The sequence below is a fragment of the Castor canadensis genome, chromosome 10, assembly GCF_047511655.1.
Source record: "Castor canadensis chromosome 10, mCasCan1.hap1v2, whole genome shotgun sequence".
Classification (NCBI taxonomy): Eukaryota; Metazoa; Chordata; class Mammalia; order Rodentia; family Castoridae; genus Castor; species Castor canadensis.
In genome coordinates this window covers 140,357,985-140,383,199 of record NC_133395.1, presented here as the reverse complement: position 1 = coordinate 140,383,199, position 25,215 = coordinate 140,357,985, and the positions used below count along the sequence as shown (strand labels likewise).

Sequence of the window (25,215 nt, the reverse complement as noted above, 5' to 3'; positions counted from 1 at the left end):
GAACTGCTTCACACTGACCACCTGGCAGGCCTCTCCAAGCCTCAGTTTTCTCATTTGGGAATTGGAGATGGTACAATGCCTACTTCATGGGCTGCTTTGACAAGCAGAGGTAGGTTAAGTGTCTAGCACAGGCATGGTATCCAGTAGGTGCTAATTAGAGGGAAACTCACTAGTGATTCCTATGAATGGAGGCCCTCCCCATGCCTGAGCTGGGGTCCTCCTGCTTGAGGTAGGTGCTCCTGACCACCTTACCACATCTAGCTCTGGCAGTGAGGCTATAAGAGGTAGGAGTGACTTCTAGGCCAGATGTGCTTCCCACGAATCTGGCATGGGCCTGGGGCAGCTGCCTTGCCTCCAGCGTTTCCCCAACGCAGAATGCAGTCTGACTTAATAACGTATCTTTTCACAATTCTTTACTACTCCTTTCACAGGGCCTCAGTTCTTATGACTAGAGGCAGCACTTCAAATTCCAGAAGCCCGTACAGGTGGCTTGCTTTGAGTGGGAGATGTGGAACAGTCATAGCAGAGTGGAACTGAACAAGATCTCAGAGGCTGTCTGGAATGATCAGGACAACAGAAATACAGCTTAACCCACTTTGCTGAAAAAAGGGAATTTTCCATCTCTTCTAAGATGAGCCTGCCTTCAGGCATGGGGGCTTCTGGAGCACAAAAGGATATTCCCAGAAGTTCCAGGCTTTATCTTTCCTGCTTTACGTCCCTTTTCCTAGATTTGGGTCCTTTGGGCTCTGATTGGCCCAGAGTAGGTCACAATGGTGCTCCTGAAGCTGCACCTGTGGCCAGGGAGATGCAGCACCATAACAGGCCCAGGAAAGATGTTCACTTCTGGAGTCAGATGTACACTCAACTCCATTGACCCATGGGACCAAGAATGGATGAGGGATGGCTCCCCAAGAAAAATTGGAGTGCCCTTAAAAAAAGAAGAGAGAAATGAAACAATAAATGTCCACTGGGCTCTCTATTTCAGTCCTTTTATCATCCTCTACTAGATGTTACTCAACGAAGAGTGCTGTTGCCTCTCAGGGTAGCTCTTTCCAATCAAGGACAACTGCAATCAGCAGAAAATCTTGCTGATGCTGAAAGGAGATCTTACGGTGTTTTTGCTCATGGGTCTGGTCACCTTCTTGAGGGCCACATAAATCCAAGCCACACAGAAACCTGTGAATTGCTCGAATGGACATCTTGACTGCCCACCCAGGTCTTTCCTGCTGTGGACAAACATTCCAGGTTCATTCCATTTTTCCCTGTGATTTGGCTTTGTGTTCTCGCCCCACCAGCTCACCCAAGGTCATACGGAGTCTTCTCTGACCTGTAGAAGTTGATATTCAGCAGCAGTCAGAAGACTAGTAATGTCTGATCAGCTCAAAGTCCTGACACTTCATCTCTAACATGGTGACCTATGAAGACATTTGCCTTTTGGGTGGTAATTTTGGTTCATGACTGACACTCTGAAGTCTCAGTCAGCTAAAACCTCCAGGCATTTTTTTTTAAAACTATTTTTCCCCTTTGGTGGAACTTAGGGTCTTGTACTTGTTCGGCAGGTACTGTGCTATATCACTTGAGCCACACCCCCAGCCCTCTTGCTTTATTTGTTTTTTGAACAGAGTCTTGAATTTAGGCCCAATCCTTCTATTTACACTTCCTTAATAGCTGGGATGAATAGATGAATAGCTTTTATTGTGAGATGTGAGAACTTTCTGCCTGTGCTGTTCTTGAACCTTGATCCTCCCAATTTCTACCTCCAGAGTAGCTAGGATTACAAATGTAAGCCACCCCGCCTGACTAGTTATTTTAAAATATAGCCATAATCCTACATTTGTTTTTTTATATTTATGCTTTTAAAACTTCATCTTATTAGATTCTTATCAAATGACATCAGTATTCCTTATTTAAGTGATTTTTTAAGCAGCTAGATTGTAGCTTTCCTAAGAGGCCCTAATTCCTCCTCTGTGTAACTTCTCTGTGTCTTCCTCATCTGTTTTTTCTCTTTCCACATGTCAGTGTTTTGGCCTTCTGTTTGGATTTTTTCTACTTTTTTAGTGGACAGGTAAAAAGTGGGGCAGAAAATGAGAATAAGTTCACAGTGGAATTCATCCTGGAATTGGGCATTGAAGGATGAATAAGAGTCTGCCACTTGGGAAAAGAGGATGGGAGTTCAAGTTGTAGAGAAAAACAAGAGCTCAGTGGGTAGAAATAAAAGCAACTCAGGCCAGAGGTTACAAAATGGCAGTCCACACCTGAATTTGGCTCTCAAGCATAATCTACTTGGTCCTCACTATGTTAAGAAAAATTAAATCACTTAAAAATCTGGAGATAAAAATCAGGATTTTGTGTGCATCTTAAAATCAGAATCTCTGACAATACCAGATCCAAATTGACTCATACTTGACAGTAGATTGGAGCCGAGCGGCTTCCAGTTCCATCACTCACGGTGCGTGCTCTCCGCTGCCCTGCCATCCCTGCTGTTGTCCGTGTGTTATAACTTCAGTTCCTTTATTTTATCTCCCCAGCCCTTTATGCATTTGAGTTGGTGGGCTCTCCCTTAAACCTTATGCTCCAGTGGGGCTTCTATTCTAGCATGCATCAGAATCACCTGGAAAGCTTGTGAAGTGCAGGTGGCTGGGCTCTGCTCCCACAGTTTCTGACTCAGTAGGTCTGGGGCAAGGCCTCAGAATCTGCATTTCTAACAAATTCCCAGCTGATCCTGTCTGGGACCACACATGAAGAATGACTTATTTAGTCCAATATCCTTGTTTTGCAGATAAGGAAACTGAGCCCCACATCTGGTAAGTGCAGAGTCTGCCCTAAACCCAGGGCTTTTACTCAGGCCCAGTCCTGAGTCTACTACCTGATACAGCATACCAGCTGGGAGGTTTAGCGTGCATTGCACTCAGGACCCTCCCCCACCCCGGGCCATTTCTGAGACTGGCCATTGAAACCCATTCCACTTTCAGCTTCATTCTGTTTTCTTCAGCATCCTTAACAATAGCCATCCATTATTCTATGCTCTGATGCCTGCAGAATTTAATTACTTGCCAGGGCCGTGATGTAAATTTGATTGTTGGAAGCTGCAGTGTTCTGGAGGAAGCACTAATGAGGAGAAATTCTTAGCAGAGAAGAGAGGGCATCTGTGGGGGCTTGTGTTTGAAAGCAGCCATTCTCTGTGTGGCAACAAGGACTTGGTCCTGAGTGAGTTTTCTCATTCCCGCCTCGAAGATGCCCATCGCATTTCATAAATAAATTGGAGCTTTTGTGTCTGATAATTGCTTTGCTTTGTAACAGAGATCAAAAGCATCCATGGCCTTGGACTCAAAGCCAAGTTTATTTTTCATTTTTTGCTTGTAGGAGAGAGTGAGAGTTTGCATGCTGGAGGGTCCAGCTATGAAGCCTGTAAGGGGAGACAAGGAGTCTCCCGTCCATCTCCACTGCCTGCCAGTGACATGAGTCTTGCAAAGCTGGGCATCAGCAGGCATTCCCCACTCATTCCCCAAACATATATCAGTGTTAGCATGACAGTAGGTAAACAATTATTGAAACAATTAGTGAGTGTTTATTTTGTGCCAGGCCTGGGCTAAGCATTTAGATACATTTAATTGTTCAAGCAGAAGAGGAAGATGGTGTCATCATCCCTTTTAGAGTTGAGAATGCTGATGCTGAGGGGGTGGAAGCTGGGGTTTGACTCTAGATGTGTCTGACTCCTGAGCCCATACTCAGTGGTAGAGGCAGGTGCTAAAGAAGACAGAGAAATGGATCAAACACAACTCCCTCCCTCAGGGAGCTTACAGTGTAGTTGGAAGCAGAGACAGGTGTGAAGTAGCGATCCATTTAGATGCAGCAGGGAGAGATGGTCGTCAGTCACTTGAGGAGAACTTCTGGTCTGGGAAAGTTTGATGTTGAGGAGGCAGCATTTGCAGTGAGTCTTGATGGATTCAGGTATAGTCCAGCTTTTCTTCCCTGGGAAGTTGACTCTCAGACAGCAGGTATGGTGCACGTAATATTAGAGAGGACTCTCAGCATCCCACCTGCAGAAGAAAATGAAAGGGAATAGCATGTAGACAATGGCAAAGTTGGGCTAGGGCCCAATTATAAGGAAGGCCTCAGCCCACTTCTTGGGGTGCAGGGAATCCTGCAGCGTTGCCTTGAGTTGTGGCCAGGAGACCGAGCCATTCCACCTTAATATTGATTGGTCACTGGGTATGAGCTGTCTCTAGAAGCAGGCCTAGGTTTGAGCAGATGCCCCTTCAGCTGTGGCAAGTATCTGTTGACAACACTTTCTGGGAGTAAGTTCTTTAGTCTTGAAGGGGATCTGAGTGGGTACATCACAGCGTCCTCAAGAGATAAGCAGAGATGTAGGAGATATCTTGCTAGAGGCACAGTCCAGACCACAGCAGAGGTGGCAGATAGATAAGGCTGGGTCCTGTGTTGAGCTGGCAGGTAGTTTAACGAAGTAGCTAGGGTTAGGGATGGGCTCCGGCTCAGTCTCTGTTTTGCTGCTTTTAGCCATGTGAGCCCTGCCTAATCTCTTACACTTTGCATTTTGTCATTTTCAAAATGGAGCTAATAATAACCTCCTTCCTATGATCTTAAATGTCTATGTGGTACACAGTAAGCAATCAATAAATATTTTCTGTTACTAGGATGATTATTAGGACTTTGAAAAGAAATGTAGTAAGACTTAAGACTGGAGCTAGGATGGAAGAAAGATTTTATTCCAGGTACACAGGTTAAACAAAGGGTCAGAAATAAGCAAATACCCTCAGGAAAACACTCACCAATCATTTCTAAATGATCTTGCCTCTTCTTTTATTGCCTTACATTAACAAGGATCTACAGCCTGTAGTGTGGAGGGAAGGGGCATCCTTGACTTATAAAAGCATGCTTCTAAATTTTCAATATTTAAGACAAAAACTCTTAGCAAATTAGCAATATCTAGGAATTCTATAGCCTGCTGCGGAGTGTTTATCAAACACCACCAGCACATCATTCTTCCTGCTGAAGAGAGTTCAGCAACATGGTTGCTCATAAGATTCATAAACAAAAATTAATAATGTTCTTGTGTACCAGCCACATCCAATTAGGAAATGTCATTTAAATGCATACATTAGAAGACAAGAAGGATTGAGAATTAATGCCATTGAAGCTACAAATTAGCTGCATCCCAGCAGTTTTGATAAATGATGTTGTCATTGCCATTCAGATATAAATATTTTATAGTTCCCATTATAATTTCTTCTTTGCCAATGAATTATTCAGAATTATGTTTTTTAGTTTCCAAGATTTTAAGCTTTCTATGTATTTTAAATTTCTATCTTTTTTGCACCATAGTAAGAACATTAGGTTTTAAGGATTTTATTTGGGGTGGGGGGTAATTTGTTGGGCATTGGCCTTATCAAATATCAAGACTTCCTTTAAAGTGATAGTAAAACAGACAGTACTAGGGCATGGCTAGACAAACAGATCACAGGACAGAACAGAGAGCCCAGAAACTGAGTCCTCCACCAATGGGAATTTAGGACATGGCAGAAGTGCATTACAAATCAGATGGAAAAGGATGACTGCTTAGTAGGTGGGCAGAGTCAACTGTTGTTTGTGCTTTTCTTATTATTTACAGAAGCTGATTTTATACATACACTACACACCATGCACATGCACACCCTCACATTTTTTCACATGAAAAAAATAAAATCTACATTATTACACAAAAATATATTCTAGATAAATTAAAGTACTAAAGGTAAACAGAAAAACTCTAAAAACTTTTGGTAGAAAATTTTGGATATTATATTGAAAACCTTGGGCTAGGAAAGAAAACATTTTTTAAAAAAGTGGAATCCATCAAGGAAAATATTGGTAAATTCCGTTATAGAAAGAAAATTTAAAATCTACTCAGTTACAAAAATAAATAGATAGGTTGATGGAAAAAAGATATACAAGCCAAGGAAAAGACATGTGGTATGCACAGAATTAATAAAAGGTTGATATCCAGAAAATAATATCAGATTCTACAAGTTAATAAGAAAAGGGCCAGTAGCCATATAGAAAGGTGAGTAAGAGATATTAATGGGTAAGTCATAGAAAATGAAATTTAAATGGTCAAAAATATATGAAAATATGCTCATACTTACCAGTGCTCAGGAGAAAGTAAAATAAAATGAGATACAGCTTGACTTCTAGTAGACTGACAAATTAATCCTAAATGCTGACAAGAATGTGGAGCATCAGGATTCTCATATACTCCTAGTAAACAAGTAAATTGGTTCACACCCTTCAGAGAAAAATTAGTCAGTATCCAATAACAGTGAAGGAAGAATTACAGATTCGGTGATCCAGCAACTTCACTTCTGAGTGTAACCTAAAGATACTCTAGCATATGTGCACACACACAATTTGTATCAGGATGATCCCTACAGGGGTGTTTATAGTAGAGAAACAAAGAGAAATAAACAGAAGTAATGCCCGTCAAGAAGGGAATAGTGAAATAAGATATGGATAGTTACGCAGTGAAGTATTATAAAATTGTTAAGATGAAGGAACTAGATCTGCAAGTATCAATTTGGATAAAAGCATGAAAACATAATTTTAGGTGAGAAAAGAAGGGTAAATAATGGTATTTTTGTGCCAGGTGCAGTGGCTGAAGCCTATAACCTTGGTTATTCAGGAGACTGAGATCAGGAGGATCACCCTAGGCAAAGAGTTTGAGAGACTCCATTTCAACCAATGGCTGGGCATGCCTGTCATCCCAGATACGCAGGACAACACAAATAGAAGGCTCACAATTCAGACTGGCCCAGGGAATAAAGACCCTATCTCAAAAATAACCAACTCAAAAAGGGTTGGTAGTGTGGCTCGAGCAGTAGTGTACCTGCCTAGCAAGCACAAGGCCCTGAGTTCAACCCTCACTTCTGCCATAGAAAAGTATGGTCACACATGCTGATAATCCCAGTATTTTGAAGGTGGAGGTATGAATAATTTACACTGTTCATATTTTTGGTACCTGTCTGGAATAAAGGTATACAAGTTTGAGTATGTAGAAACACATGCCAGTCACAGAATAGTAATTGAAGAATGAGGGAGGAGGAAGGACACCAAGAACACTTGGTGTCACCTTGAAGATAATATACATATATAAAACCCCAAACTGAAAAGCTATAGGTTTTCATAGATTCTGTTTTTTCAGGAACTTGGCCTTGCCACACTCCCTATGGTAGGTAGGCTATCACCACATCCTCAGCCATTACCTTCTTATCTATAAGAGATTTGGGGTGTGATGAAGAGGAAAAAAAAAATTAAAGAAAAAATATCAGCCAATATCAGTATGTAGTCAAGAAAGATTATCTCTGAGTGTGTTCTGGGCCCAAAAAGATCCAGTCCAGCCTTCCACACTATTCCCATCTGCCCCGGGAAGCCAGGGTGAGCTGAGGCTGTCACTGATTAACAGCAGATTCTAAAAAAATGGCACTGAGCATTGGATGTTATGTTTAGGTCATATTTACAATGATCGAAAGCAGAGCTAGTGTGCTTGCTAGACTAAAGCAGAGGAGCATCCATGTGTTAGAATTATTTTTAAATGTTAAAAAGCAAACTGAAAGGCACTTAAAGTTCTAGCTTTTCCCAGTAGACAGAATGGAATGGTTGAGACTGCCACATTTACTAGCCTTATAATCTTGACAAGTTATTCCCCCTTCCTGAGTCTCTGTGTCCTAACCTTTGAAGTCAACAATAATACCTCCCATAAAGGGCTCATCTTAGACTTAAATAGGTATTGTCTAAGAGAGCAGTGAGTACCCACTACCCCCTGCAAGATCAAGGAACAGTACCATATTATTGTTGCTGTCCATAAGTGTCATTATGGATGGTACTTACAGCTATTACTAATGATGGTGACAAGTATTACTATTAATAGTAAAGTTACTATCAGTAGAAATTCAGAAACTCCTACCCTGACCACATCAGGCTACTTGCTTATAGCTATTCCAAGTATCTTTGGATCCCCTTATTTTTGCAACTCTGAAAATGAAGGGGAAAGTGAATCCCAAGGAGATGCTGGGAGCAATTGGAGGGAAGGAAAGTGATGGGCATGAGGCCAGGCTCGCTGCCTCAGCACAGTCCCAGGTTCACTGCCAAATACATCCAATGCCTTCCTGCTTCCTTGCAGTCTGATATCCCAGTTCTGGCAAAAGGAGGAAGAGTTTAGGTTTTGAATCTATATTCCAGTTTCTTGCAAAAATGAGTAGACAACAGAATTTAGAGTTGCAGCAGCAGGAAGCATACATTGGTTATGGGAGGGAAGGGACAGAAAGGGTGTCAAGGAACAGGAAAAGGAAAAAAAATGGGAAAGAGGGCGAATAACCAAGATGAGGATGGAAGGTAGGCAGAAACTAGGCTAAAGAAGGTGGCAAGGGGTAGCAGCAGGACACAGAGCCTCATTATTGGTGATTTAAGACCCATCTAGGAGAAATTGGCTTTTTAGTGGCTGCTATGTTCAGGGGAGCACTGACTTCTAGGACAGACTGGAGATGCCTGATCCCTCTGGGACATGCCTTTAAACCTCTGTTTTGGACATAAAAACACAATGGCTCTGGGATCTGGCCAGTGCATACATACAGCATATATTTAAATGGGCTGCATCTCTGGGTCTTAAGTTTTGTGGTTTGATGAGTAAACAAGCCAGAGTATGGAAAAACAGTGGAAGGATATAAAAGAGTCAAAGGTTTTTGTTGTTGTTGTTGTGCTTGTTTCCTTTTGTTTGTGTGGAACCCTAAAACTAGGAAAACCGTGGAATGTTCCTGAAGGTAACCCAACATGAGAACATTTACTTAGACAAAGCTCAGCATGGAAGGTCCTGATTGACCATGGCACCCAGAGATGCCAATGGCCACCTCTTCCCTGAATGACCACGGGTTTCTGGGTTATAAACTGAAGTGCCTCTGTGGACCAGCTAGAGGCAGTGACTAGGTAAAGGCAGATACTCGGCATGTGCACAGCACCAAGCCCTCTCTGAAGGGGTCTTCATGCTCCAGACAGGGGCTCAGGATGCTGGGTTATCTGCAGTATTCAGAGAAGCTGAAAATCATGACTTAGAAGGGAAATTTCCCGATTTTTAAACGCTGAGAAAGTATTCAGATCTTCTGGAAGCACTATACAGGCAATTAAAACACATCTGCAGCCAGAGAAGCTGCCTGCTTTGGTCTAACATGGTATTTCTCACTGAGAGATGACTTTGTCCCCCAGGGAACATTTGGCAATGTCTAGAGATAATTTTGGTTGTCACAAATTGAGGCTGAGGGTAGGGAATGCTACCAGCATCTTGTGGGTAGAGACTAGGGACAATGCTAAATTATCCTACCATGTGCAGGACAGTCCCTATGACAGAGCTATCTGTCCCTAATGGAGTTTAACTGGTATTAGCTTGGGGTCAGGAGAAAGGGGCAGGAGAACCAGATAGGGCTGGGGATACCAGCTCTCCTGGTACCTGGCCATTGTGCTTTTTTAGCTGCATATTACAGGACTGTTTGGGTCAGAAAGACTGGACTGTGCTCTTTCAACCCCGTGGAACCACACAGCCATGGCTGACCCATTCTTGGCCTGATGTCCTTTTCACATTCCACATACTTCCTGTGCACAAAGGACAGCAGTCTGCCAGCACTGACCTCAACAGGCATGAACATAATGCGAAAAATGAGGACACTGAGTGCTAATATGGTGCCAGTTGGATACCCAAGGGCCAGGTGTGGTGACCTACTAGAGATTGTCAGGGTTTTGACCTCCTGTTCCTGGTGGGATGTTTGGTTTGGGTTCCTCATCCAGTAGCTTTTGGAACTGTAGTTGAGTTCCAAGCAACTCCAAATATATTAAAAAAAAAAAATACTGCCCATGAGTGCTCTGCAGTTCACCAACTGCCTGCTGATCACCTAGTCTGTGACCTGTCCTGGATGGTGCTTAGGGGTTGATTAGTAGAGGTTCAGACAGGTCCCGTCTGGTAGCTGACAGTTCCATTTAAGAAACAGAATATACATCCATTCCTGCCCATCCAGTTCGCGCTTTGTACACATCTTCTTACTTCTGAGGCACAAATCTGGTCATCATGTTCTCTCACTCGAATAATACCTTCAGTGGCTCCCAATTCTGCCCTGAAGGAAGGAGCACCCCCATCAGCCTGTATTTCCAGCTTATCTCCTGTTCTTCCCTTGCTGCATGCCCCTCTTTGCAAACTAGCCTCTCCGTAATCCCAGTCTCCTGCCTTTGCCAGGCTGCTCTCCCTATTCTCCTACCACCTGAAAGGCTGTCTCTGGCTGTTGTGCAAGGTAAGATGACTTTGAGAGCCCTCCCTCCCACCCTGTCACCGCTTCCTCCCATGTCATGTCATACTGCACTTTTATGGTCCTTGCTGATGCCTGCCTTAGAATTCTGTGTTCTTTTCTTTCATAAATAAGAATTTGTCTTATTGTTTTATTTTTTATTAGTATATAATAGTTGTACAGGGGGGTACATTGTGATACATATGTGCTTACAATATATCTTAATAAGATTCACCCCCTCCATCGTTTTCCCTCATCCCCTCTCCTTCCTTCTTAGAACAATTTCAACAGGTTTCATTGTTCTATTTTCATACAGGAATACCAAATATATCCACCATATCCACCTTCTCCTTATGCCTTCCTTCTTCCACTGGTATTTACCCCTGATAGGACCTGTTTTACCTTCCTATCATTAACTTTTTAAAAGGGTGTATTGATAGTTCACAGAGTTTTGTCTTGGTATTTCAGACATGTATATATTGTACTTTAATCAGATTAACCATTACTTCCTCTTTCTCTATAGCTATTGCTTCCTACTATTCAATAGCTCACAGTGCATTACATTATATTATCTTCATACAGAGATGCAATGTTTCAATATTTCTACTCTCTAACATTCTTTCTCTCTATTGCCTCCTCTTAGTCCCCTCAGACAGACTCAGTATGCAGTAATACAATCATGTTCCCTCTCTCATATGTATTTGTGCATATAAGATTATATATGTGTTTATGTGTACATTAATCTTATAGGTCTAGCTTCCACATATGAGGAAAACAAGCAACCTTTGACCTTTTGAGCCTTGCTTACTTTTCTTAGCATGAAGTCCTCCAGTTCCATTCATTTACCTGCAGACATCATGATTTCATTCTTCTTTATGACTCCATTGTGTATATGTGCCACTGTTTCTTAACCCATTCATCAGTGTGGGGCATGTGGGCTGTTTCCAAAACTTGGCTATTGCGAACAGTACTGCAATAAACATGGGTGTGAAGTGGTTCTATTGTATCCTGGCACACATTCCTTCGGGTATATGCCCAGGAGTGGTATGGTTGGATCGTATGGAGTCCTATTTTTAGTTGTTTGAGGAACATCCATATTGCTTTCATAGAGGTTGCACCAACTTAAATTCCCACCAACAGTGTATAAGACTTCCTTTCCCCCTCATCCTCACCAGCATTTGTTGTGTTACTGATGATAGCCATTCTGACTGGAGTGAGGTAAATCTCAGTGTTGTTTTTGATTTGCATTTCCTGTATGGCCAAGGGTGTTGAACATTTCTTTGTGTATTTATTGGCCATTTGTACTTCTTCTTCTGAGAATTGTCTGTTCAGTTCATTTGCCCATTGCTGTTGGTTCTTTGTGGTCCCAATAAATTCTGGTTTTTGATCTCTTGTCAGATGTATAGCTAGCAAGATTTTCTCCCATTCTTTGGGCTGTCTTTTCAGTCTAGTGACTGTTTCCTTTGCTGTGCAGAAGCTCTTTAGTTTCATGCAGTCCCATTTGTCAGTCCTTTGTCTTAATTGCTGAGCTATTGGAGTTCTATTTATGAAGTTATTTCCTGTGCCTATGTGATCCTAGTGGATTACTTATTTTTTCCTGAAGTAATTTCACCATTTCAGATCTTACATAAAATTCAATATTCTTTCATGATAAAAGCTCTGAAGAAACTAGGAATAGAAGGAATATTCCTCAAAACTATAAAGGTTATATATGACGGACCTATAGCCAATAACATACCAAATGGAGAAAACAATGAAACCATTTCCTCTAAAATTAAGAACGAAGCAAGGGTGTCCACTCTCCTCACTCTTATTCATTCCTAGCCAGAGCAATAAGACAGGAGAAAGAAATAAAGGTGTTCAAATAGGGAAGGAAGAAGTCAAATTATCCCTATTTGTAGATTATATGATCTTATACCTGAAAGACTCTAAAAACTCTAGCAAAAAATCTCTTCATTCTCATAAACACATTCAGTATAGTGACAGGATACAAAATCAATACACAAAAATCAGTTGCATCTCTATGTACAATGAACAGTCTGAGAAAGAAATCAGGAAAACAATACACTCACAGTAGCTTCAAAAATTAAAATACCTAGGAATAAGATTAATGAAGGAGGTGAAAGATCTACATAATGAAAATTATAAATCACTAAAGAAATCAATGAAGACATTAGAAGCTGAAAGGACATCCCATGCTCGTGGATTGGCAGGATCAATATTATGAAAACGGCTATACTACTGAAAGCAATCTGTATGTTCAGTGTAATCCCTATCAAAATTCCACTGGCATTCTTCATTGAGATAGAAAAGTCAATCCTAAAGTTTATATGGAAGCACAAAAGACTGGGAATAGCCAAAGTGATCTTGAGCAATAAGAGCAACACTGGACTATACTACAGAGCCATAGCACTGGCACAAAAACAGACATGAAGACCAACGGAATAGAAGACCCAGACACAAACCCACACAACTATAGTCATCTGATTTTTGACAAAGGAGCCCCAAAAATGCATTGGAGAGAAAATGGTCTCTTCCACTAATGGTGCTTAGAAAACTGGATATCCACTTGCAGGAGACTGTAGTACCTTGTACTGTATCAATTCAAAGTGAATTCTGTGTTTGTAACTCTCAACCCAGCCAAACTGAAAGATTCATAAGGAAAGATTCGGCCTCATATTCCCTTATCTATATAACCTCTCTTCTCTGTATACCTTTGTTGCTGGCAACTTGTGGATGTCAGTTCAGCCTATACCACAGTTTAATATACATTTAATTTGTGCACCATGTGTATTGTCTAGTCATCCTCACAGGAACTCCATGATACCTATCACATCATCCCACTTTTACAATAAGGAAACCAAGGTTTGGAAGAACTGCCCCCCACTTGTTCATAGATTCATTCATAAATACTATTTTTGATCAACATTGTGTGACAGACTGTGTAGCAGGGCTATGGTGATGGAGAAGTGAGATGTTGCAAATAGATCTCAGGAAGCAGACTCTGAGACAGCTGAATTTAGCATCTAGGGCATTGACTAGGGCATGTTCTTGGGGTCAAGCCCTTGGAGAGTAGGGAAGGGAGTAGAAGAGTAGCTGTCCAAGTTGGGACAGGAGTGTCAGGTCTCTGTACCACACCAATCAGTCTTTGGATGAGGCCACACCCATAGGGGGTGTTACCTTGTTCTCTGAGGCCATCCCTGAAGTTGCTGTCAGCTCAGGGCTGTATGTTGGCAGCACTCCTAGCAGCTGGGGGGATCTGAGAATCTACCACAGAGAGAAAGTCTCTACTCTCACAGGGCTTGCATTCCAGCAGGGGAAGCACATGATAAATTCAGAAACAAGTGAACAGCAGTATTTCTGCACCTCCCCTTACAGGTGCAGAGAAGACATCAGCAGGTGCTCATTTTACAGATGGGGAAGCTGAGCTGCCAAGTGGCTAAATGACTTACAGCCTTGCTTCCAATTCAGGTATCTGAGGTTCCAAAGTTCACCCACTCCATTGTATAACCTAGCCTATGCTCATCACATAAAGCTTTGGACGTCATTCCAAGGAATTGGGACTTGATCCAGCAGATAACTGGCATATAGGGACATAGTGAAATACATTTCTGGGAAATGCAACTGGATGGACATGTAGAATGGATGATTAGCTCAAGGAGATAAGCACTGGGAACTTTGTTAACAGGTAGTTTCATAGACCTGGGTGTACAATGAGGCTGTGCTTGGCCCAGGAGTGGTGGTGGAGAATAAGACTGGATCCCTTGGGGTTCTTTGGTTGCAAGTCACAGAGAACCCAGTTTAAAGTGGCTTAGCCAGTAAAGCCAGAGAAATGCATGTAGACTGGGAGGCAGGCTCTGGGGCCTCAGTTCAATCAACTGATTGGGAGGTTCCTTTTGCTCTGCCATCCTAAAGCAGGTTCCTCCTTTTGATCCTAAGATGCCTGCTGGCAACAATCAGGGTTACATGCATTTTGTTTGCACTTGGTAGAAAGGCTAAAACCTGTTCCTAAACCATGTAAGTCCTTCTTTTCTGCCTAGTTACTCACCCCCAGACTACAACAACACAAAGAAGAATCCAGCATGTTGAACTGGAATAGAATCAGCTTTCCAGGAATATCCAGGCTGGGGGAATGAATACAGGGCCAAATGTGTAGATCTACTAGGAAAGAGGAAAAGCAAGAAACCCCATCATCTGCTACAAAGAGGAGAAGGAAGTTTGAAGGCAAACTGCCTTCAAACAGTGTCAAACTGAATTGAGGAAAAGGGAAAACAAAAAAGTGTCCAAGATAACTCAAAGGTTTCTGGTTGAGGAGCCCAGCAAGAGTTTAACCCATAGTACAAAATTGAGGGGAGTTTACTTCAGAAGTTCACTTTTGGATAATTTGAGTTTGATGTGATGAGAGGACATCCAGACCATATTGTTACACAGCAGCTAAAGACACAGGTCTTTGAGCTTGAGCTCAAGGTCATATAGGATGGAGCCCAAGAGAGAGGCCTACAGAAATGGTGATATGGTTGCTGGCCGCTCAGAGGTAGGAGCTGACATCACAGTGATGGGTACAAGGATGTTCACTGAATCATTGTTTGAAATAATGTAAATGTCCATCTCTGTGGAGCTGGTTAAATTAATGGTGATGAATGTGGTATATGGAATCCCAAGCTGTGGTGTACAAATGGCTGCAAGAGCTATATGGGCTACAGATACACTGTTAAATGAGAAAGGCAAGATGTGAAGGTGTGTGTAGTATCCTCCTCTTGTGTAGAGAGAACATGTGATATCCAAATGTATGCCTGTATATCTGTAGACCATTTCTGGAATGTAGCAGAAGAAACTTTTTATAGTTTCTCTGGGAGGGTTTTTGGGAGCCTGAGAGCTTTATTCTTTCCTTTATGCCTCACTGTCTGTTAGAGTTTCTTGAACCATGTGCATTTATTACCTATTGCAAAAGTTAGAGCATAAAAATAAATATGTAAGAAGCAGAATCTTGGGTGTCAGAGATATTGGGGAGTCTGAGGATTGAGGGGAGGCCTCAGGGGTTGTCGGAGAGTTTTGAGTCAGCAACAGAAGAGTAAACATCAGGGGGAGGAACTTCAGGGGAAACTGAGGCACTGATTGCTCAGAGAATAGGAGATGGGGATAGCTGATTGAGTTCCTTTGGGACCACTACACACTCAGGGATGCTGCTGAAGGACACAATGAGCTTGGCAGGCCTCACTTGGTTTGGAATTGAGTCCCTCCTCTTTAGCCCCTGGAAGTAGAAGGAGGCCTGAACAGATATCTGAGATTCCTCCCAGAGCTTTATGCTGACTGTTAGGAAATAGCTGCCTTCACAGAGGTGATTCTTGGCAATCTGGACCCAGAAACAGAGAAAGGGCTGCAAGGCAAGGAGAACCAAGATTTAAGGCATCTGTTGTGCCAGGCCCTCAAAGCCAGGAAGATGATGTGTAAATTGGTGTCAAATACTGATTCCTAGTTAAGGAAGACAAGCCTTTAGGAGGCAGGATGGTGCTGACTTGCTGGTGGAGGGTATTTCCTGGATGACCTGAGAATTTCTATTTACTCCCATGAAGAGCTGAGATGCTAGCTTATGGTTGTTTCTCCAACTGTGACTTGTGGAACCCCATTCTTATGAAATGTTCATGACTATTGAACAAGGGGTTCATACTCTGGTCATACTCATTTGGGACACAGAATTAAAGAAAGATTCTGTGGGGTTTCCCAGAATCTTTAATATGCTAATGTCATTGTGAGTCATGAAGACAGGGAAGTCATGTGTAGAGCTCTCCAATTTATGTGACCAGAGAATTCCTTTTGCAAAGAACCTCTCTCTGGGGACTTGTTTCATGGACACAGTTGGGGAACTCAGATCTACACTGAAGAGGTTTATGTTCATTTATGTGTCCTTTCCACCCCATCCCAAACATTCCTGCCCTTCTGTGTTGGAAAGAAATTGGTAAATGCAACCAGAAAAACTTCTCCCCCTCTGACATTAAAAAAAGTATAATTGACATCTAATATTTGTATATGGTTGTGGGGTACAAAATGACAATTCTAACATGTACATGATATGTAATAATCAAATCCGTATCCTCAAACACTTACCACTTCAATGTGTGGACATTTATTCTTCTCTATTCCAGAGCAAGGAGATTGGCCTACAGATGCACGAGGAGCTCCTGAAAGTGACCAATGAGCTCTACACAGTAAGTTCGACCCAGGCCCACTGCTGCTGTGATTAAGCTCTGTCTTTAGCACCCAGAGCTGGACAAAGTGAAGTAGAGGTCTGGGATGATCCTGGGCCTTTTGGTTGTGTCCTGTGCTGGAGTGACAGTGGGTCATCATGTCAGGATGTAATGACTTGCAGCCCCAGCTGCCAATTCTTTACATGTTGGGCGGGGCCTGGGGAATGTTTATTTGGTAAAAGTTCTTGAGAGATTTGAACAATCTGCCAGATATGGCATGAGTTACCTATGAAAAAATCTGTGAAGGACACACAGTCAAGCCTGGGGAGCATAGGTGTGAATACTCTGGAGGGCAGTAATGTGACTTACAAGTCAGGTAGCACAGGCTCCAGTGAAGGCCCACTCCTTACTGACTGGGGGACTTTAGGTAGGCACACAGCTTGTCTGGGTCCAAGTGTCCTCTTCTGGAAAATGAAGTCCTGTTCTGAGGATGATGCAAGGTGAGGGGGCAAGCATGTCTTGCCATTTCCAGGGATAACTTCACAACATCGCATTTTTGGCCCAGAGCTGATCTTGCTACCTGCTAAGAGTCAGATCAGATCTAACCACACTTGAGGTGAGCATTAGATGGAAGAAGGTAAGCGAGCTGAGCGGGGAGCACGAACACTGTGGCTCTGGGGCAGCAGCTCACAGACTGCTTTGAGCAGTTTTTGGCTTACTTGGAGAGGAATTGGAGAAGCTCCATGGATAGCCTAGGGGCGGGGGTGGGGCAGGGTGGTTATACCTACTTGGTGGAGCACCAGATAGAATGTTATGTTTTCAACATCTAGGGGCTCCTTAAAGAGCTTCTCATTTAAAGTGTGTGTAGGGAGGGGATTCTGCTACTAAAATTCCATTTGAAAATCTCTGGTAATGAGGGGTGAGAACTGCAGACTGTGTGAAGCCCCTTTCTCTTTGGTGTCATTATCTTTCTGTGTTTGCATCCTGCAGAGCCAGCAGGTGGTAGGTTCCTCAGGGGCTAAGAGTCTTTGCCCAGGGCCTGGACCTCAGATGGAAGGCCTGGTTGAGACCCTGGCCAGCTGCAGGGGATAGGATAAGGCATTTGCTTTTCTAGGCCTCAGTTTCCCAATCTGTAAGTTAGGGGTGAGAGTTCCTTTGTAAAAGTTGAAATTTGTATTTTTATGCATCCAACTTAAGGAGCAAAACTTGATCTCTGGATAGCTTTTAGTTGGGTTATTCTGCTAGGACTGGTAGAGTAGCTCAAGTGATTGAGCACCTGCCTGGTAAGTGTGAGGCCCTGAGTTCAAACTCCAGTACAGCAAAGAAAAAAAAAATTCTGCTTTTGAATGCCCATTCGTTTTCATCAGATGGTCATTGAGGGGCAGAATAGCTTGCTGGTTTAAAGCACAGATGCTGAAGTCAAAATCTTGGTTCAAATCCAAGTGTTAAATAGAAATAATAGTTAAGTCATCCCTCAGTACCAATAGGGGATTGGTTCTAGGACCCCATGTGAATATCAAAATCTGTGAATGTTCAAGCCCCTTATATAAAATGGTGCAGTGGCACACACTATTTTAAAGATACATGCTGTATACTCTAAAGCATCCCTAGATTACTCATAATACCTAATAGAATATAATGATATGCAAATAATTGTTACACTGTATTGTGTAGGGACAAGAAAAATGTCTGTACATGCTCAGTACAGATACAATTTTCCCCCAAATATTTTCAATCTGCAGTTGGCTGAATCCATGGATGTGAAATCCATAGATATGGAGGGCTCACTGCACCTACTTATTGCACATTCTTTTAAGGATGAAAGGGGATCATATATGTAAAGCTTGCTTACCATGCTTACTATATATATGAAGCATAATGTAGTAAAGGTTCTTAGTGCTACTCTCATCGTCATTATTATTTCAACCTTGATGCATGGCTGTTGTCCATGCTCACAGTGTGGGAAAGATGAGTGATGAATGTGCAAAGCTGGTAACCCAATGGGATTTTCCCAATCAAAATTCTGCAGAGGATTTGGCTACTCCAGACGGTCCTTTTTAGGTTCCTCAGATCCCACCTCAAATGGATCACCTCCATTCATGGATCACCTCCATTCACAGCATTCCAGCATTAGAATTCCACATTCTGGGACCCTCAGCACTCCCACCTGAGTTGCTGACCTTTCCTCTGCCTTCTGGCTGGGCTCCTCATTTTGGATCTCTCTACAAACCCCAAATACTTTCCCCTTTTGTTCTTTCCCCTGCAGTTCATCTGCCTATGATTGCGTACCTTCCTCCTGTGCTTCATCTATATCATATTCAGTTTTCAAACTCAGACCAAACCCACACCTTCAGAAAGGTGCCCTCTCCCCTACCCTGGGCTTTGAGTTTCTATGGTAGTTTTACAAAAATCTTTTGTATCTTTGTTGTCTACGCCTGTTCCCTGGTTGGAGTCTGCACTCCCTGGAGTCAGATTGTGGCTGATAAGTAATGCTGCATTAAAGGCCCAGAGACTCAATTTAGACAGTTATATGGCCTTGGGGGTGTCACTTCAGATTTCAGTTTGCCTGTGAAAAATGGGCTGGTCATCTTTCTTTCTGTGGTTTGTAGACTAGACAGTGCCAGGTGGGTGTCCAGGATCAGGTAGATGGCAGCATCTCTGTGTCACTTATGGTACTGGTGCCAGCATAGGACTCTGAACCTAATAGGGACTGCATACACAGCTGCCTGCTGTCCACAGGGTAGGGCAGCTGAACAGAAATGCCACTGGCATCAGACACAAAGGCAGGCAGCTGGCTCAGCTGAGAGAGGCTGAGTACTGTCATGCTGTGCTCACATCAGCTTGGTGATGGTACTCCAGGAACTGATGGAGAGGGGCCCAGCACCTCCCCAGCTCTATCTTCATTTCCTGCATGTGGAGGAGAGGGGACCCCAGGGTGCCGAAAACAGCCACCCAAGTAATTTGTTGTTGACTGAACACCAAGTCTTCAGTACAGTCGGTCCCTCTGCATCCATGGATTCAACCAAACACGGGTGGAAAAAATTTTAAGTTGCATCTGTTCTGAACATCTACAGACATTTTTCTTGGTGTTATTCACTAAACAATATAGTACAGGAGAACAACCATTACACAGTATTAGGTATAAGTAACCCAGAGACGATTTAAAGCATACAGGAGGACATGTAGGTTTTATAGAAATACTACACCATTTTATATAAAGGACTCAGAATCCACATATTTTGGTATCCTGGATGGGTTCCTGGAGCTATCCTCACAGATACTAGAAATCAGTTCAATTCTAGCATTTGAGGCTGCCCCTGTGGCCCCAGTGCTCCAGTAGGGCACTGTGGGACAGAGTTGGTCTCTGTCAGAGTCTTGCCCACCCTTGGTGCTCCCAGGGAGCTGGTTTAAACAAAGAAGGAGGGGTGGATGAATAAATGAAAGGAATTGATTTTACCTGTAAGAAGTGTAGAACCAGGCAGGGTTCTAACTTTTAAGAGTAAAGTGTGTCAAGTGGGTGATACAACCCAAAGTCAAGCCTAGGACTTACAGGAAATGTGGAGTCTCAGGGAAGGCACTGAGCCATGGTGGCAGACTTTGTTCTTCACAGTGTTCCCAGAGTATCTTCACTGAGGAGGACTTCAGTGTATATCTGTTGAATGGAGATGTGAGAAGGCGTGCACATGTAGGTGAGGTTGATTGATTGAAGGAGGGAGAGGAAGGAGGAAAGATATAACAGAGTTAAGAACAGTGAGGGCTCCAGGAAGGCCACTGGATCAAAGGTGAACTTGAGCTTGGTGCCTTTGGAAAGGTAGGAATTAAAGAAGCAGAGTGAATAGGAATTCTCTGTAGAGCAAACTGATCACAGACAGATATGGGTTTGACTTCCTACTATACAATTTACTGGCTTGGCCAAGTGGGTTTGGCACTTTATATGTGTTATTGAATGGACACTCACATACTTTATAGATAAACCAAGGCACAGAGAAGAAAATTACTCGTTTTGGCCTTTGTGACAGTTATTAATTGCTGTGTAACAAACTGTCTCAACTCAGTGGAACCATCTTGTTTGATCATGATTCTGTGGTGGCATTTGAGCTAGGTTCAACTGCAGTCCTAATGTGGCTGCAATTTTCTGGCCAATTAAAAAAAAATAGCCCAAAGTGAACAAACCCCAATATGAAAGCACTCTTCAAGCTTTTGTTTGTGCTGCATTTGGACAAAGCAAGTCACAGCCAAGCTCAGAGTTACAGGGTCACAGAATGGAAAAGTAAACTCCTCACTTGATGGCAGGCACTGAGGGCCACAGTGCTAAGGGCCTGAGCAATACCTGAAATAATCTGGAGGAGTGCTTCTTGGCAAATAGTTCACCAAGTCACCCAGCTGCTGAGGGTACTGCACCTCTCCCCTCCTGTGCATCACTCCTAAAGGTTTCTACTTACCATCCTGGTTCCCCACGTTCCAGACCCCTTTGTTCCTCAGCCCTGGCACCATCACTATAGTAACTGAGGACTAAATGTTATAGCAAAGGGGTTTTTCAAGAAACCCCGATTCTTTTCCTTTTTAATGTTCTGTAATGGAGGGGCCTCTTCAGGGGTACTGTTGGTCGTAATGATGGTGGAGATAAATGCTAAAGACTGTCCATCGCCTACTTTAGGGAAAGCACTCATCTCGTCTGGAAACAGGAAGGATGCAGAGGAAACTCCAGGGTCAGATATTTTGTTCATTCATTCACTCAACAAGCTTTCCCTCTGCCCAGTCCTCATTACTTTGAGGTGCCCTCCTCTCTAAAGCATGCTAGTGTGGATGAGTGCTTGTGTGCACGCACACACATTTACACGGATAAACACTAGCTCACATGCATGCATGTATGTATTTTGTACATATGCATTATATACATTAGCACATGAATACACTAGTGCACACATGCAAAACATCACCTCTTTTTTCTCTGAACTCCCATCAGATTGACATATTATAGCTTTTAATCATATTTCAGCCTGGGAAGAAAAAAGGGTGGGGAGTGAGACTGTGGACCATTGTGCCAATCCTTCCAGAAGAGACAACACCAAAACAAAACAACAAACAACCCAAAACTTCACTCTTGTTTTCATTGTTCAGCTAAAAATATGTTTAGGTTTTCAATAAGATGCATCTGTTGTGTTGTTAACAGACCAACATGTCTGCTCCTCCTTTGTGCTCAGTAGCTCTGCCCCACACTTGCCCAGGCCAGCCAGGCCTGCAAGACCTGCCTTCCAAGTGGAGGCTGCAGGAGGTGCCCTGGGGCCTTTGTTCAGGGCCATGTGTAGAGAGCCCCAGGAGCAGCTGGTGACAGGTAGAAAGTAATACAAGTAAGGAATGGGCTCTAACTTATATAGATTCAAACTTTGATTTGATTGTGCACTCAGCTTAGGAGTATGAAATCCACTCTGGCCTTTCTCTCCTGATATACACCCTCAGGGAAGGAGGTGGTGGACAGGGTCTCATACTAGGAGCCCACCAACCTGGGTTTGGTCCCAGACCCTCTGTGTATCTTCTAGAATGGCATTCATGTACAACTCCCACAATTTCAACACACAGTAGGAACTTTCACTTAATATTATTCTTTAAATTGCTTACCACCCTCCTTATTTTGTTTAAAAATTTCCCCATCCTAATTAATTAGTGGAAACGCAGCCATGTGCACTGGAGAGAACACAGGTTTTAGAGGCAGATGGGCTGCCTTCAAGGCCCTGGCAGACAAACCTCAGAGTCCAGCCGTTCCCTGGAATATGGGGCTGTTTCCAACTCCTCATCCGCCTTGTATTGAGAGCATGATGGCCACAGAAATTAGCCCAGTGCCTGGCAAGCATTTGTGCTAAACCACTGTGTCTCTTAATGGACGAACGAAGTGTGCTTATTTTTCCTGCTTAGTCTGGCTCTTTCCTCTTTCCTCCAGCCTCCCTTGCCACTGAGCCAGCCTGAGCCCTAAGAACATTCTGCCTGAAAAAGTTCCATCCTCCAACCCCCACTTGGTCTCTTGTACTCCAGGCCTGCACACATGTCAGACTTAGCTAGAGGACCTTCCTTTTTAAAAAATGGTTTCCTTTTTAAATTTGGAAGTAGATAATATATGCACTCAATAAAAACAGCAACAAAAACCAGCAGTACTTAAACAGTACAAAAAGATCCATGACAAGAAGTATGTTTCCTATTGCCTGGCTCTCTACTCTGTTCCATACCGCCTCAGTTACTAGGTTACTGGTGTCTAGTTAGTGGGGTCTCCTTCCAGAGCTATTTTATCTTTCAATGAGCACATGCCTAGTCACAGCCTACCCAGCTTCTGAGCTGGGGCCATTGTACCTGCTGGGCTGTCTTGCTTTTGTACTATGCTTTGTGGATACTTTCATCTCTCACCTACCATGCTTGTCACAAGCTAGGCGCTGGTCTGAGCACTTAAGGCTTATTACGTCCTCACGAGAACCCTTTAAGGAAGATGGCATTATCACCACCATTTTAGCGATGATGGATCTGAGGCATAGAGGAGCCAAGTAGGCAATCCAGGATCACCCAGCTAGGGTGTTGGCTAGCCTGTGCCAGGGCCTGTGTGCATAGGTGCTCCCCATCAGGTACTTATTGGTCAACTAAAGCCCCTCAGTATTCACAGAGGATTGGGCTCCCCCATCAAAGATGCCCAAATCTTCAGATGCTTAGGTCTGTTATTTAAGATGGCATAGCATTTGCATAGAGCCTCCTGCATACTTCAAATCATTTCTAGATTACCTGTTATACTTAGTACAATAATGATATATAGATAATATGCAAATACTTGTTCTGTAACATTTATGGACTAATGACAAGAGAAAAGTGTGTATATACTCAGTACAGATGCAACTGTTTTTTCTGCCCATTGTTTGTTGAATCTGAGGATACAGAACCCGGGGATAGAGGGCTGAGTGTACTTCCATGCATTTATTTTGGAAGGACATGATATTTCACGTGAGCAAATGGAAGACAACCGGATATAAACAGAAGGGTTCTGTAGTGCAGCAAAACTTGAGCAGCCTCAGTCTTGCAGTGCCTTCAATGGCAGAGAAACATTAAAGATGCTTTAGCCCTGGGCTGCATCTTCCTCCTGATGCATAAGAAGGGTCCCAAGGGCATTGAAGGGGTTGACAACTCATTGACGACACAGAAAACCATCTTGCCCACACAAGTAATTCTCTTGTCTTGGTCAGGAAACCCTGGCCCCAGTACAAGTTAGCTGAGCTGCCGGCCTTGATTGCCCCAGACAAGGAATGAAGGAATGAAGCCAGAGGAACTTGCAGACTCCTTTTGAGCTTCTGTCTTCACGCTGCTCTGCCCTGTAGTCAAGGGGTGTTTCTAGCCTTAGGGTTGCTCTTCTGGCTTGTCACATGGGTGTGTGCACAGTTTCACCTTGGGGTGGAACTGGTCCTCAGAGGAACAAGGAGTTGAGGTCTCCATCTAGGTGGCTTCATCACCTCTTCCAGCCTCCTGTGAGACACTCAGTAGCCACAATACACTTAATGATCATCAGCTGTGTCTAGATGGTAAGATGTGGCTACACTCTGTGATGGTGTCATAGTGGGGGATCTGCCAGAGTGAGAGAGCATGCAGGAGAGGTGTGATGAAGGCTTTGGGAATCAGAGAGGCTTCAGAGAAGAGATAGCAGTTGAGAGGCTCAGGGGGAAAGCACATGGAACAGGAGGGAAGCAGCTGCCAGTGTGTGGGATGAGGAGTCTCCTGCTGGGCCAGGCAGTGGTGTTTGTGCATCACTGTATTAAGCTTGGCCAGCTGGGTCCAGGACTGATATGAGCAGTGGGGGCCCTAAAAGGAAAGGAAGCCTGCTGTTTAGGACTCATTCAGTGGCAAAGGACAGAAATCCAGTGCAACCTGTTTTAGTCTGTTTTATGATGCTGTAACAGAATACTTGAGACAGGGTAATTTATGAAGAACAGAGGTTTGTTAGGCTTATTTGGTTTATTTGGTTCTGGAGTCTGGGAAGTCCAAGAGCATGACACCAATATTTGGTGAGGGCCTTCATGCTGTGTGATACTAGGCAGAGGCAGGAGGCAAGAGAGGGCCAAAGCAAGAGGCCAAACTTGCTTTTATAACAGATCCACTCTTGTAATAATGACCCATTCCTGCAATGGCAACATTAATCACCTCCCAACAATATTACATTGGGGATTAATTTTCAGACACCTTGAGTTTTGGGGGACACATTCAAATGTAGTACTGGCTATATAAAAATGACAATCTGTTGAATCACATGAACAGGTAGCTCATGCATTGGTAGATGCAAGGGATCACATACTTTTTAAATTATCTGTCTTGCCAATACAGTATGTGCTCTGTGAGGACAGAGATCTTCTCTGTCTTCCACACCATGGTATTCCAAGCACATCTTATATAGTGCCTGGTACTAGTTAAGTGCTCAATAAATTCTTAATCATTGACAGTGTGGCTCTTCTTTCCTCATTCAATATACTCGTAGGCCCAAGGCAGTGGAACTTATCTCCTCCATTTTATCCTATTCCTTCCCCTCTTTCTGTCCTCATTCCCTCTCTCCCACCTGTCCGGTCACCTTTCCTTCCTTCCTTCTGATGGTTCCGTCCTCTGGCTCCTTCTTTTGTATGGGCTTTATGATCTGTTGGATATCTTCCATATGATGACAAAGATTGTCCCCAGCATTGCAAGATCACTCCCTGTCA

The 25,215-nt window shown here is 43.2% G+C and overlaps 1 protein-coding gene across 5 annotated transcripts in view; it reads left to right on the top strand.

Moving 5' to 3' along the window:
* Nucleotides 1-25,215, top strand: part of Srgap3 (SLIT-ROBO Rho GTPase activating protein 3) — a 246,170-nt gene that overhangs the window by 145,229 nt on the left and 75,726 nt on the right. For all 5 annotated transcript variants that reach the window (XM_074044309.1, XM_074044308.1, XM_074044307.1 and 2 more), the window contains exon 4: nt 16,460-16,522. In XM_074044309.1, coding sequence (XP_073900410.1) covers nt 16,460-16,522 — 63 coding nt within the window. The remainder of the gene's footprint in view (nt 1-16,459; nt 16,523-25,215) is intronic.